Consider the following 15,179-nt stretch of genomic DNA (forward strand, 5'->3'; position numbering starts at 1 on the left):
TTTCTTCAACCTCCAATAGTTCACCATGGAGTCTTTTCTTAGGTTGACATCTTAGGTGCTTACCTCCATGTATTGATATCTCCAGCACTCAGGCGTTACCTTTGGCTTCTTCGTGTAGTTAAATCTTTCAGTTCTGCACTGTACCATTTGGTTTGTAATTTTTCTTATAAATCTTTTGCCACGTGGTCAGAGCCTTTTTCTATTATATTTACAAGCAAAAATTGTGCTTTTTGCCATTTTATTAATCACTGGCTCCTTTTATCGCCTTCCAAACAAGCCTCTCACAACCATATGAATTTTCTCTTACAGGAGATGGCTCATGTGGGATGACTTGTCAAACTGTAGAAGTTCTAAATTATCCCACACAGTATCTTAATCTCTGGATGTTTTTTCAATACCTACTTCAGCAGGGCTATCCTTCTATTCTTTGTTTGAGGATGATAGAGTTTTTGATTTTTGAAGCTCCTATTCTTCTTGCACATGAATTTTTCTTTAGGGAGCCTGGGCTCATTCTTTGGGATCGTGCACACATGCAGTGCCTTCATTGGGTGTTGAATAATCAATGAAATCTTGTTTAATACTCACAAAAAGGTCCTTGAATTTTTAAAAATAGTAATTGATAAACCATGAAATTATATCTCTGCATAGATGCAGGGACCCTGCCACTAAATTATATCATTGATTTCCTTTTTGTAGCAACTACACTTCCTACTGACTATATTTATAACTGTAATTTATGAATACACCATGTTATTTTAGTGTTATAATAGTTATCCCAAATTTATTCATTGTTCTTCACATATTGCATGGTTGATTAAAAAAAACAAAAAAACCATTAAGTCAAGGTTTGACAGATCCTGGTTACCATGGGATTACCAATTTCATTCATGCATAAGGCTGTGCTAAATAGAACTTGAAACAAGATTATTTCTGGATTCTTGAAAGTTTGGAACTATTTTAACTTTCTTTGAATCCTAAATCAAGCTTTGTTTTTTAGAATTTTAAAGACAAATTCAGCACTACATCATATTTTGTATGGAATGAAGCATTATATAATTACACAACAAGTTACATACGATTTTGTTTTACTTCTTTCTTTTAATTGAACCAATCAGTGCATGTGTTTAGACTTGTACAAAACCAGATAGAGTTTGTTGATGCAATACTATCAAATGGTATTTTGATAACGTGACCTTTAGCAATAAATCCTGTAAAAGTAACTAAATATTTAGTGGTACCTCAGTTTTCTGCACTGGTCCAGGGAAAGCAAACAATTGCAGATAACAGAAACAGTAGATAATCAGAGCACTAGTGTATTTCACCAGTTACTCATTGTTTAATTTAAGTAAACTTTTTCAGTATATATTTTTCCTTGTTTTAATTCCAGTATTTTTACTGTCATTTAATCATGTTATCAGGAAAAATTATAAAAGTGTTTATCACAGTCATAATACTAACAGCCAAATGTCGACTGGTCATGCTTGATTTCTATGAATTTCATCAGTTACATGAGTCCAGTTCCTCTTTCTTCATATCATATTTGTTTTAGTTGCATTTATTTTCTAACATAGGCATAAATAGCTCCTAAATTTTAGCACTTTTTCTGCTATAGGCATGGAGGTGATGTGTAATACCTGTCAAAAATTAGCACATATTATTCCCAGGAAACCTTTGATAATATAGACAGAAGATACCAATTACCTGTAGGTAAGAGGATGATGCATAACTGGACAATAGATGATAATACCCCAATACAACCTAATGTATCTCTGATTAAAGGACTCTTGCTGTACAGCTAAGAGCAGTGGAGAACAATTGAAATTCTTATTGTGCATTTCAGGTTTTTTTATATACTGTGTTTTAATCACTAATTAAATAAAGTTAACTGAGCTACAAATTTTTTTATTCCTATCTTTAATAGCTTAAATAAAAGAAGAAAGGCTAAGTTTGAACTGGCTGATTTATGATTTGAATGTATGCCAAATCCTGCAATTGTAAACACTGGCTATCATGCAACACCTGAACTTTTGAAACCAAATTTAATTTCTGAGTTATAGCTTTTCCAAAATATGAATTATTGTTTAGAACCGTAATGGCATAATTATATGAGATAATCTGGAAGAAGAAGAAAAAAGATTGCAGGTAATAGTGCCACAGATAATCAATGCTCTAGTGTATTGCCCATTTCCTGGTCCAAACAGTAATGAAATTAGTTTAGGCACACCTGGCTCCTGAGTTTTAGGGCTGGCTCCTAAACCTGAATAAACAGGGTGTCCATAAATTATTCACCCCATTATAAGCCTTTATAAACACTCTGTTATATGAGCTTTCTTAAAATGGTTTGAGGCAATTAATATCACAACTCAAGAAATTTTAGTTTTATTTAAGTAAATTACCACAATTCAGTCAACAATTCACTAAATTTTCAATTGAGCACCAGTAGTAGCATGCAGAACATCAAGGTGATAGATGATTTCGTTCCAAACATTGAAAAGCACATCATGTGTGGAGGTTTTGTGAAATAAAGAAAAAACTTCTTTGTTGTGTTATTAATTGCCACAAACTGTTTTTAGGTAGTTTATATAATAAAGAATTTATAAAGGCTTATAATGGGGTGAATAATTTATGTACACTGTATATGTCTGTGCCTTTGTTAAATTGATGTAAGTTACTTTCGTTGTTTTAAAAGTAGGTACTATCTGTCACTGACCTTTGAGAACATTGCTCAATATGCCATTGTATAATAATGTTGACAGCAGTGTTAGTTTGTAAGTGTTTATTTGGTATCTAAATGTTACAGCTGTACCTGTGTTGTAATAACAATGATCAGTCATATAGGTAGTATGTCAAGCTTGATAAGCACAAGGTTTATTTTAAACTAAGGAATGTTTACTTGACATCCTAGTCTTGAACCTCATTGAAGATAATCTTGCAGAATTTCATTGTCAGTAACAAATCCAGCTATTCAGTGGTGGTTATTGTCTGGCATAAATATACTGCAAGTGCATATAGTGTTTTTATGATAACCGTTAAAGATTTTTAATTTCATATTTTTCTTTTTGTCTAGTCTTATTATTTCATTTTACATCCAGTTAAATGGTAAGATGTTTAGTATTATGTAACTATATCTTGAGAGAAAACCAGTTATTTAACATATTTTTCTGATTACTCAAATAAATGTTTACCTGAATATACTGCTGTATGGATAGATTAGGGTAAATTTTGATGCAGTGTCTGCAGAATGTTGTTATTGCAGAGTTTGTTATATCTGCTGAAGTTGTTATTGCACTTTACTTGAGCATTTATGTTGTGTTTGAGGAAGTAAAAGTTTTCACAGCTGTAAGAATTTATAAACAAGAAGAAGAGTTAGTTGCAAAGAAAAAATTGTTGTCTAAGACCGTTACTGGGTCTAGGAGAAGTTCTCTTCTACATGTAGGACTTTAATTGTTGGTGCAAGTCCAGAAGCTTTTTCTTTTTATTGCTTCCACAGATAGACAGATTTAGTTCATCTCCTAAGGATTGACCTTTGTATGAGGAAAGTTCAAACTGAGAAATATTCTAGTAGTTTAGTGTCCTGTGAGTTCAAGACTGTATGGGAAGGTCTGTACAGATTTCCTAGACTTGTATACCATCTAGTGTCTTAAACCCAGTTATAGTCAAAAACTGTCTGGAGATGAAGTAAGACTAAAAGTACCATTGGTGAATGCTATCTGTGATCTGGAGCTCTACCACTAGCAGGCAAGATGCTAGGCTCTAGATGATAAAGTGAGTGAGGTAAGGAGCATTGTTGATCCTCTCAAAGTTTAGAGGTTTACTATTGATGTGGAACTGGCCTGTGAAAGGAGTTTAGAGTTAAGCATAAAGGGTGAACAAGATGGATGGCTTTTCTTGAAATTTGGGAAATCTGTACATTCTAATTTGTTTTTGTCTAAAACCTTGAAAACAAATGAAGCACAGGTGAAATTTTTATCTTAAGGCATTTAACAAAAGCCTCTGACCAGTATGTGGTTCAAGGTATCTCCTCATTTTGAGAGCTATAATTCAAGGTGAAAGGTTATAGTTACATATAGCCTTGTTTACTCTACATCTAATGAAGCACTTAGACATTTCACTAGCATTATAAACCTGGCTTTGAAGAAATTTGTTTTACAGATGAAGTGAGATTGTAGGTCCATATTGTATTTGCTACATTCTTTTTTTGGTTATAAATTTGCAGAGAATGAAATCTAACTTATTGATAGTAACTATAAACAAAACAAATCTTATAGGGTATGTAGTGTAATTTCTTGTCTTGTAAAGGAGTTACAGATAGTCAACACCAACACAATAAAACTGGGTCAGGTATTCCAGTGTTTTGGATCTGATGCAGTCATAAATTATAATAGGATTTCATCATTACTGTTTTTGGATATTATGGCTTAGTTTATGGACTTCTTGTATTAAGTAAAATACTTCATTTGTAATGAGTTAAATTTAATAAACTCAAGTTGGAAAGAATCTGATGGATCTCTTTTCTTGTAAGCCCATAACACACGAAGTTAGAAAACTAACTAATACACTTTTTTTTATTATGTATCAATGGTCATTTTAGCAGAAAAACATTGTGTTCTGGACACAAAGTAAATTAACTGGGGGAAAAACAATTTACTCTGCATTCATGGGATACACAAAATTGCAAAGGGATGCAATAATGAAGTAAGTTTCATTCTTATATTTTCCATACTGGAAAAGTGTCACTGATATGTCTTGATTTTTTACTCCTGACAATGCAAATACTGAACCAAATTGCATAAACTTAGGAACAACTGACTATATACTTAAATAGTATCTAGTTTTGAAATAATGAAGTCCATAAAATTTAAGTTTTCTATGAATTTTTATGTTGTAGAATGTCAATAATTTCATTTTATATATTTAGTTTTTGAAGTGTCATTAAAAAAATTCCATAATTGTTGCAAAAAAGACACTTGAATGCCAAATGCAGTGAAGACTTCATGATTCTTTTTATGTAAAGGCTTTTTGTTGAGTATTTGAACTGTAGATGTATATCCAGAATGTTTACTTCTGCAGAAGGGCACAATTTGTGACTTTAATTGTGCATAATAACTTCATTTAAGACCTAGTTTTCTTTAAAATGCATAATAATTATGCATAATAAAAATGCATAATATATTTGCGTATTAGTGTTTAACTTTGTTTACTTGTTTGACTTTTGCTTTTTTTATGTTTTTAATCTTGATTTTTGACTCAGTATAACTGAAAATGAAAACTGAGTATAATGCATTTATTTTGTAATTTAGTTCAAAAATTTTATCTAAAATTTATCACTAAACAAGTTCTACAAGTAATATTCAAATCTGTTGGCTTAGTATTTACATTTCATTCAAAACTGAGTTAAAATTAACAAGTAACCCAAAGCATTGAAATAAATGTTTTAATCAAAATCAGTTCTGTAACTTACCTAAATTAAGCTTCATAAAGTGTAAGTTATGAACTCAAATGGAATTTTCAAAATTGTTTAAAAATAGTAATGCTATAAATTACAAATTAAACTTTGTGCAAGTCAGTGTATCTACTTTAAGCATCAGTGGATATTCATACATGCATACAGTTGAAAACAGAGGGATGGCATTTCTTGAAATTGGGGAAATCTGTACGTTCTGACTTGTTTTTGTCTTAACCTTGAAAATATATGAATCACAGGTGAATTTTTTATTGTAAGGCACCTGACAACAACTGACCAGTATGTGGTTCAGGGTGTCTCCTCATTTTGACAGCTAAGGTTCAAGCTGAAAGGTTATAGTTACATATAGCCTTGTTTACATGATAAAAAATGTTTATATTGCAAAGTTCCATTAATTTTGTGCAAATAAATGGTAGTTATGTATTTAATCACATCTCAAAAATGACGGGAAGCAAGGTTTTTGAATACATGGACAAAAGTGTTAGCATGACAATAATGATTGTACGATTTTATTATATGTTTCGACTTGCTAAAACATTTCATTTTCATCGTACCTTGTAGGTACTTCTTTCAGTTGGGCATGCAGACTACTTATAGTGTGTTCATCTCTCACTATTTGAATCAGATCAGTTTCATTCTCTTCAGGCTGTTGTTTTCAGCCTGTAGCTATTCTTTAGAAGTCAGTGAAACTTTGACTGGTTATTTTTCTTAGTCTTCCCTTTTCAGAGGTGTTTCTCTATAGGACCATTTTGATTTGCATATCATAATTCCATGGCCACACAACTCACACTGCACAGATGGGGAGTTCCACTAGATCTCTTGTAGGTTTGTCTTTGTGATGGAACTTTAACAAAAAAGTTACCCATCCTGGATTCTGCTCACCCATATGGCCCAGCATGGCCAGGTGGTTAAGGCACTCAACTCATAATCCAAAGGTTACAGGTTTGAACCACCGTCCCACCAAATATGCTCACCCTTTCAGCAGTGAGGGCATTATAAGGTGGCAGTCAATCCCACTATTTGTTGGTAAAAAAAGTAGCCCAAGAGTTGGTGGTGGGTGGTGATGACTAGCTGCTTTTACTCTAGTCTTACACTGCTAAATTAGGGACAGCTAGTTCTGATAGCCCTTGTGCAAAATTTAAACTAAACCAAACTCACCTATAGAGATAGCTGTCTATTCCTGCCATGTCTTGTATTGAATAAATCAGTTCTTAAAAATAGGTTTTGTAGTTGTTCATACTGTTTCAGATGTTGCCATTCCTTTGAACTTTTCACCATTTTTTCCCCATTTTTCTTGTAGAGTTTGAGAATCTTTACCACTTTCCAGTTCCAAGCCACTGGAAATATGGACCATTAAAGCATCCTCATGAATGGGTTAATGAAATACAAACAAAATATGGAAATGTTTGGTTGAGAGTAAGGCAGTGATATTCTGCTGATGCAAATGATGTTATATGCTCTATTATGAAATAAATATAAATGGGACTGAGCTGTCAAAATTACAATTCACCTTTTCATTTGGTATCCCTAATCCTACCCCCCACTTGTATGTCAGTTTTCAGTAGCTGGATTTTGAATTTCGAGTTGAACCAATATCAACAAAAGTCCTCACATGTATTACAGATGTCTATGTTCCTTTGTCAGTTATACTCTTATTACTCCATTTATGTTACGTGTCAAGATGGAGGTACTTGCAGATTACTATGGTACTTCCCCTTTCACTATCTTTAGATTGTTATTATTCCAAGGATATTACTGTGTTTGAGATGGTTCTTGCCAATTGTGAGGGAAATGTTTTCTATGACACAGACATCTTTTGGATACTGGATATTTGGTTCTCAGATTGATCTGTCAATTTCTTATATTAACATGTGCCCTTCCTTGGGTCTGGGGATGTTTTATTCCCTCCCTCCTGCCTTATGAACTAAAAATAAAAACAGTATGATCCTCTTTCCAAGTCTTGCCAGATGGTTGGGTTTTGGATTGTAGTTTACTTGCTGCAGGTTTGATCTTCTTTCCTACCTCCACATGGATGTTGGTTTCCAGTGACTTGGGTTTTGAAATGTAGTTGACTTGCTAGTGATATGACCCCCTTTCCAACCCCCACGTGGATGTCAGTATTCAGTTAGATATTGGATTGTAGTTGACTTGCTAATGGTATAATCCTTAGCCTACCTCTTCATGGATGTTGGTTCCTAGTGATATGGTTTCGGATGATGTTGACTTGCTGTGTACAGTCTATCATGCTCTAGACACTCTACATGTAAAACACACCCTTTTAATTTTACTTATTTTTATGATTTGTGAGATAGAGTCATATAAGTATTATATGGGTTGGGTCACTATCTGACCTTAGTTCTCTCTCACTTGGATGCATTCTTTCAATTTTTGCCCATATGTGCAACATCTTTCTATGATGAGAGATAAGTACACCTGGTCCAGAAGTGCTGTAATCATCCATTTCAGATCTTAGAATATGACTGTCTCATTTTAAGGAGTGTTCTTCAGATGGTTTTGAAGGATGCTTCTTTCTTTTGCTAACACTGGTCCTCTCCACCTGTTTGGTGTGGGATTCTAGCTATTTATGTGAGAGGAGGTAATGTACCATATCGAAAGCTCTTTTCCTGTACCGAAAATGTATTATCTCTTTTCACATTTTCTAACCCTCTCCACTGAAAACCAGTACTTCCATCTTCTGCCAAAACTCAAAGTGATAGCTTAGTGGCATTGAATAGAAGGAGTCACCTGATTCATGAGAGTATGTTGCATGTTTATTGATGGAGGGTAGCTAAAATGCTTGTGGCATGTATAAAATTTTTTTGCCTATAGAGGGCAGTACTGAATGAGAAAAAATATTTGTGAGTTTAAGTAAGTACCTATTGGAAATTTAATGTTTGGTGTAAGAAAATTGTAACTTTAGCTTAAAAGTGTGTTTTCTTAATTTTACTGTGATAATTCTATATGGGGTAACATAGTCTGCTGTATTTTAATTCATAAAAACAAAATGTTGATGTGTATTCAATAGTTTATTAAGTTTATTTTGTTACTTGTATTTTACTTTTGAAATGTGAGCAACATTGTTATTTTTCATTTCATATCAGAGAAAAGTTACCACCTCGTCCACCTGGACAGAGATCAGAGCCAGAGAGTAATCAAGGGGTAAGTTAATTAATTGTAAGCTAGAAATATTTTTCCACTGCAACTTGAACTGTAATGTAGTTTTTGTGGGCATTGTCATTTAGGTTTGACTCTGGACCAGCTAAAATAAATTGTTTAATGCAAGGTGTTGCAGTCATGGGCTAAACTCACAAGCTACCAGTTCAAGGAGGTTTACATTTATAATAAAAAAATTAATGTAGAGACTGTTTAATACAAACACAAAGTAATTTTAATACAAGATATTCATATATTCATCTCCATCAGAGTTCCTAAAACTATCTTGAAATAGTTTGATAACAAGCTTATTACACTATTTGTTCTGAATGTCAATATGTTCATTAATTAGACCTTCTATTATTGTTATCAATACTGAAATTATAGTAAAAAAATATCAACAAAGTTATCTGAAGACTTTTTTTTCAGGTATAATTGTGCTTTTACAATTGCAATAACGATTTTTCCAATATGTTTAGTAATAACCCTTATTTCATCTATTGTTAATGTAGTTGAATATGCAACAGAGTTAATGTTTAATACTCTTCTGTGATATTATACATTATTATTATGAATATTGTTTGACTAGAAAAGAGGTAGCATTAACTACTTGCAATTTGTATGGCAAATATCTACAAAACTTTATAGTATGACCATTTTGGATCCTGGGTAATTCTGAATCAGTAGACAGGTTAGGAGCTTGTGAAGAACTACAAACATGACATTTTATTTAATTAGTATAATTACTACTTATCAAAAAGTTCAATATGCTTAATTCTGCATGTAAGTTTTCTAATCTATTTGGTAATTTCAGAACCTTCTATCAAACCAAAACCCTAACTAAATTATCAATTAATTTGTACAGAACTATTTCTGGGCATATATCTGTCAGCATGAGTGTAAATATTCAAACCCACTAACTAGAAATGTAGGGATAAAAACTGTTCAATTTTGGTCTTTTTATAAACACATTCTTTCACTTGTTGCTTTTTCTCAAAGTTCTGTTTGGTGCTAATAAGCAGAACCAATAGCTGTTACATCTCATTTCACACTATGGAATATGTTTCCAACTAACTCATATAATATATTTGAAGTTTGTACTGTCCTTATTTCAAATGGTAATATTGCTTATTGGAAGTAAACATTTTTATAACAGGCTGATTTGATCAATGGTTTCCATTTTTTTAAAATTATTAACAATAATGCTTAAAGCAAGACATTATGAAGTACTATAATAAAATGATAGTTTGTATTAGAATTATGAATAGTTTGTCAGTATTTGATAACAAAAACTAGGTGTCATGGAGGTCATAGTGCTCAACTATCATGTGGAGGTCTCATCTTCAAATCCTGGTCGAGTTGAGATTTTGTTTGTTTTATTATTATTATGATATTTCTTTTTTTTAATATTTAATTTATATACCATATTCATAACAAACTATTTGAACATTTGGAAAAATACAAATAGATTAAATCAGGGACAATATAATGTTACATAATAAACAACTCATATCTTTTCAACCAATATATGGTACTACAGTACATTATTATTGGTGTTTTGTACCTGAGGTATGAGATTTTGTTTTATTTTGTTGAAAATATGTAAGCATGTTTTATGAAAAGTTGTATCTCCTTACATTTGCCCTTCATAAAATTCATTGGCACCATTATTCATAAATTGTACAGTCAGACATTTGACTGTGTAGAAATATTTCTTTGAGAAGCAGTTTTTCACATGTTTTAATCTATAAGGCTTTATGAAAAAGATTTGAGTATAACATAAAATACATGTAAGTCAAAATTACAATAAAAACCACTTGCAGGAAGTTAGCATATATAAACACAATGCTTTTGTGAAACATGTTGTACTATAATTAATTTTTAGAAAATATATTCAAAAAGCATTTATATTAAATTGTCAGAATTAAAATTAATAAGTTAATATATTATAAACTTCAAATGTGATGTTATATCTCAATGGTACCCTTGAATTAAGGACTTCTAGCTTGTGCCAAGAAATAGACCTAATTTTTCCACATTCAATTTATTTTGCCACCAAAGAATTAATTTACTTAAATGTTTTTATGCAAAATAATTGTATCTTGATATGAGTATGGTTAATATATTTATAGACTAGTCATCATCTCTCATGTGGTACTATCTCAATGTGGCTTATATCTATATAATGCATTGTCTAAAAGGTTTTTTCTTTAGCATTAGTGTATTCACATCACATCTCCTCTATATTTGTGTAAAGGGATATTATTGGAGGATATTAGTTCATAACTTTCTCTTACTAATAAACTTGATGTTTCTAATTCTTCTTTTTAAACACAGTAGCTTCTCAGGTTTCTAAGGTTTCTATTCTCCTTATGTGTTTGTTGGTGAGTCTTAAACAGCTTGCTTGTATTAAAAGTACTAAAAAAATGTGCTTGTACAGCAGTAGAGTTGCATGGATTTCACTGCTTGTGATAACTGCCACAAAATTATTTCTATGATAACTTATTTTTCCTTTATGTATGTGTGAACTTTTGTACTCTGGTTCATCTACACTAAACTGTTTATTAATATTGCTTAATCACTTTTTGTGCTTGATTTCCCTAGTGAGCTCGTTTCATTCTCAGTTACATATGGATTCAAATTTTCAGTCTCACTGCACTGTTTTTGATGTGGTTATTTAGTCAGAGGGATATGAATTAGTGCTTCATCTCATCAGGTTCCACTGGGGAATTCATTTTCACTATTTCGTGAACCTTTTTCTTCTTTGTATTTTCTAAGTTAAACACTTATAGATTTAATACTTGCCAATCTTTGTGGTCAGTCTGTAAACCATATGTTATCATAGAGCTGACAGTGGAAACTCAGTACATCAGTATTCACTGGGTGCATCCCTGTCTTACTGGCCGAACTCACAATGGATCCTGTGATACCAGAATTATTTGTTCTGACATCTGCATTTTGAGATAAGTACTTAATGCCTCTATATGGTTCTGTTTGCTTAAGTACTGGCAGTGCTACAACTGTCTTTATCCAGGAGAATGACAGGCACTTCTCCTCTGTTAACTTCATCTTCCTTTTTCAGTCTAGATGTTCTGGTCAGATGATGTAGCACAGTTACAGTATTATATTTGAAGTTAATACTAGCAGTGCTACAACTGTATTTATCCAGGAAAATGACAGCCACTTCTCCTCTGTTAACTTCATCTTCCTTTTTCAGTCTAGATGATCTGGTCAGATGATGTAGCACAGTTACAGTATTATATTTGAAGTTAACACTGGCAGTGCTACAACTGTATTTATCCAGGAAAATGACAGCTACTTCTCCTCTGTTAACTTCATCTTCCTTTTTCAGTCGAGATGTTCTGGTCAAATGCTGTAACACAGTTACAGTATCATATTTGAAGTTAGCACTTCAGAATTAAAATGAAATTCAAATATATACTTCTCTCTACTATAAGTGATCATGCCCTTTCCATAACATAGATAAAATGTGACTATTAAAGGTTATACGCTATCAAGGTAAATACTAGTGTGGAGGTAGTACTGTGTGATATAAGATTATTAACCTGTGATTATGATTATAGGCCCATAATTATCTGAAAGTGTGTATTTATTCTATACATAGTATATTTATATTAAAAAGAAATTGTGCATATGGAGTGAAATTAATTCACAGTAGAGGAATTAAGTGTATTTCTTGGCTTGGAACCAAAAGCTGTAAGTATTTCTGTGAATATCGCTAATTTTTAAAATGTAAATTTTAAATTTGCAATTCTGTGTAATCACTAGTTGGAATACAGGATATAGAAATAAACTTCATAACTGGATTGTGATATATATTATATACTCTGATTAGTTGAACACTCTGGTACAAAGAAAATCTAAAATGGGCAATATAGAAAGTTCAAACACGTTGTTACCCAGAGAAATGAAGATTGAGAATTTATTTAAATATTTTTTTATGAATTTGAGAAATTAAAATCTAAAATAATATAAGAATATTAATGTTAAATTATATTTTGATGTCAAGCTTACTGACATATTGATTAAAAAGATCTCTAATCAGATTTTGAATGTAACTATATAAAAGGGACATACACATTTTGACTCTCTTGTATAAATAGAGGTAAGTTATTTTAACTTTATCATGTTCAATTTTTATATATTTCCTCATTTTAAGTAATTAAACCTTATCACTTTGTGAATAGTTTACTGTTTTTTCTGCCAAATGTGTGTAAACTTTAGACACACATCTTATCTTGCAGTATATAAAATTTTGATTCTCTTAAGGTGCCTCTTAGATACGTTGAAACATACAAAAGTTACCCAAACTGATTTTTCCATACGAGTATTGCCTTGTAAGTTTGAAGGTGTGATAATGGCTTATAAAATAGTTATTTGTGTTTTATAAGTTATTGAAATTTGCTGGAGCAATTATCATATCAACATCTGTTATTCTAGTACATAACAATTTCTCCTGCTTTTATTACTGATTTTTAATTTTATTCCATGACATATCTTCTGCATCTGGCGTTGAACCATTCATTGTTAAGCATAGGTGTAAAGTTTTGTCCAATTAGCATAAAATCATTTTTAAAGCATACAGTAAACTTTCCCTGTCAATGAAGTACAAATCTCTGAAATATTGAAAATTGTACTAAATGAGTTTGAATTATTTTTTATCTAAATTTACAACAATGAAAAATAAAAAAGTTGGTTAAATATAATTTCATAACCTGGCAAAAAAGTAGAAAATTGTTAGAAACTTAAAGGCAGCAAAGATATATCAAACATCATCATTATTATAATGTAGAAAAAGAAAAATTATTTTTAATAACTATTTTAAACTCTTTTTCAAGCCTGCTGGTTTGTGACAATTAGAGGATAATTAATGTTTAAATACTTTCATTTTTTCTATGTAAAGTTGTTCCATATTTGTAATAATTGTTAACACTGTTTTTTAATTATCAGCTTTATTGTTTCTACTATTTTTTAATTGTCATAGTTCTAATTCATGTTACATCATGTTTTCATGTATTGTTTCATTTCAAAACATTCCTGTAATTGTTGTTAACCAATAGGTTTGTTTCTCACTTGTAAAAGAACGTTTGCTTGAAATGTTACCTCATGTAGATAAGTTACTACCATAATTTCTCCAAAAAGTCTTTCTTTATTTTATCACATTCCCATTTTACCATTATTTATTTGCTATCATTATAATATATGTGAGTAGTTTTATTTCAGATGAGGTTTGAAAGATATCAGGTGGTGTTAGTCAGAATCTATTAATATTGACAAAAAAAACTATTAATGAAAATTCTTTTTAATGTTTTCATTACTGGAACACAAATTTTGCAATGTAAAGCACCTGAAAACTTGCAGTGTAGACCAAACTCATTGGTTCTATCCAGGAACATTGGTAATATTTTTGTTTTCTAATGTTCCCATTATGAAAACTGTGAATTCCTTGTATGTGATTACACAAACATTTTGCTTTCTGACTTGAAAAACAGGTGTTATTATTATCTTTTTGCATGAAAATGGATTCTCAATAATTGAGCTGTCAAAATGTTTTTAACAGTAGTTTCATATGAATAATTAATTCCAAAGTATAAAAATTGATATTGTTATGAAAACCTCTTTTTGTTGACAGTGATATTGATTAGCTGGCTCTCACTTACTCTGGCACTTACAAATTAAGTGCAAACAACCATGAAGTAGCTTTTTGAAAGCTTCAGCACAAAAGCAGTTGTACTTGTTTACTATCAAATGACCTAAACATAAAATTTACTAAAACAAAAAAGTGCATTATGCAGCTCATACAATATAGAGAATATAACATGATTATTATGATAAGACTAGTTTTTCAAATTTCTCAAGCTAACAAGAATTAAATTTCAAAAATTATTACTAATCTTCATTGCAATTTTTGGTTTCATAGTTAAGGAATTTTACAGTGTACAAAGAATGTAAATGTATTAAATGTATGCTAAATATGTTATAATTGAGACAATGTATTGTACAAATGAGAAGTGCATAAAAATATGATTAATAAACAGTTTTATGAGTCAAATGTAGTGGGTATATTTTTAGTAATGTTTTTCTGAATTGTTATACTGTGTAATGATATAAATAATCTTTTCTTTTAATGGAAAACATTTAAACAAAATTATATCCTTCTTTAAAAGTGCTCACTCAAAACATAATATCTAATATAATGTTTTGAAAGTGAGTCCAGTTTCTTTAGCATTGTATTAATAAATTTATCTTTTTTTTTCAATAGATATAATTTTTAAATCTTATGTGGTATACTCAGTGAAATTACATATTGTTAATTGGGACACAAAAGTTGACCTTCAGCTTGGAAGTTGGAGTGATGGTACAGATCTAAGTGCAACACGATACGCTCTCCTGATATAGCCTACAAAAGATGGTGTCATGTCTTTAAGAACATTTCACTTCTAACAGTGTTATAATCAGTGATTCAATATAAATGTAAATGTGTTATGCAAACATAAATTGCATGTTTTTTTCTTTTTTTTTTACTCCATTGATTTTTCTC

At 31.1% G+C, this 15,179-nt stretch overlaps 1 protein-coding gene across 4 annotated transcripts in view; it reads left to right on the plus strand.

The window, feature by feature from the left end:
- The window catches only part of LOC143225350 (E3 ubiquitin-protein ligase RNF185-like), an 83,978-nt gene that overhangs the window by 46,095 nt on the left and 22,704 nt on the right, over positions 1 to 15,179 (plus strand). For all 4 annotated transcript variants that reach the window (XM_076454593.1, XM_076454604.1, XM_076454614.1 and 1 more), the window contains one exon: positions 8,566 to 8,623. In XM_076454593.1, the coding sequence (XP_076310708.1) occupies positions 8,566 to 8,623 (58 nt within the window). The remainder of the gene's footprint in view (positions 1 to 8,565; positions 8,624 to 15,179) is intronic.

The sequence above is a fragment of the Tachypleus tridentatus genome, chromosome 1 (genome assembly GCF_004210375.1).
Source record: "Tachypleus tridentatus isolate NWPU-2018 chromosome 1, ASM421037v1, whole genome shotgun sequence".
In the NCBI taxonomy this organism is placed as follows: Eukaryota; Metazoa; Arthropoda; class Merostomata; order Xiphosura; family Limulidae; genus Tachypleus; species Tachypleus tridentatus.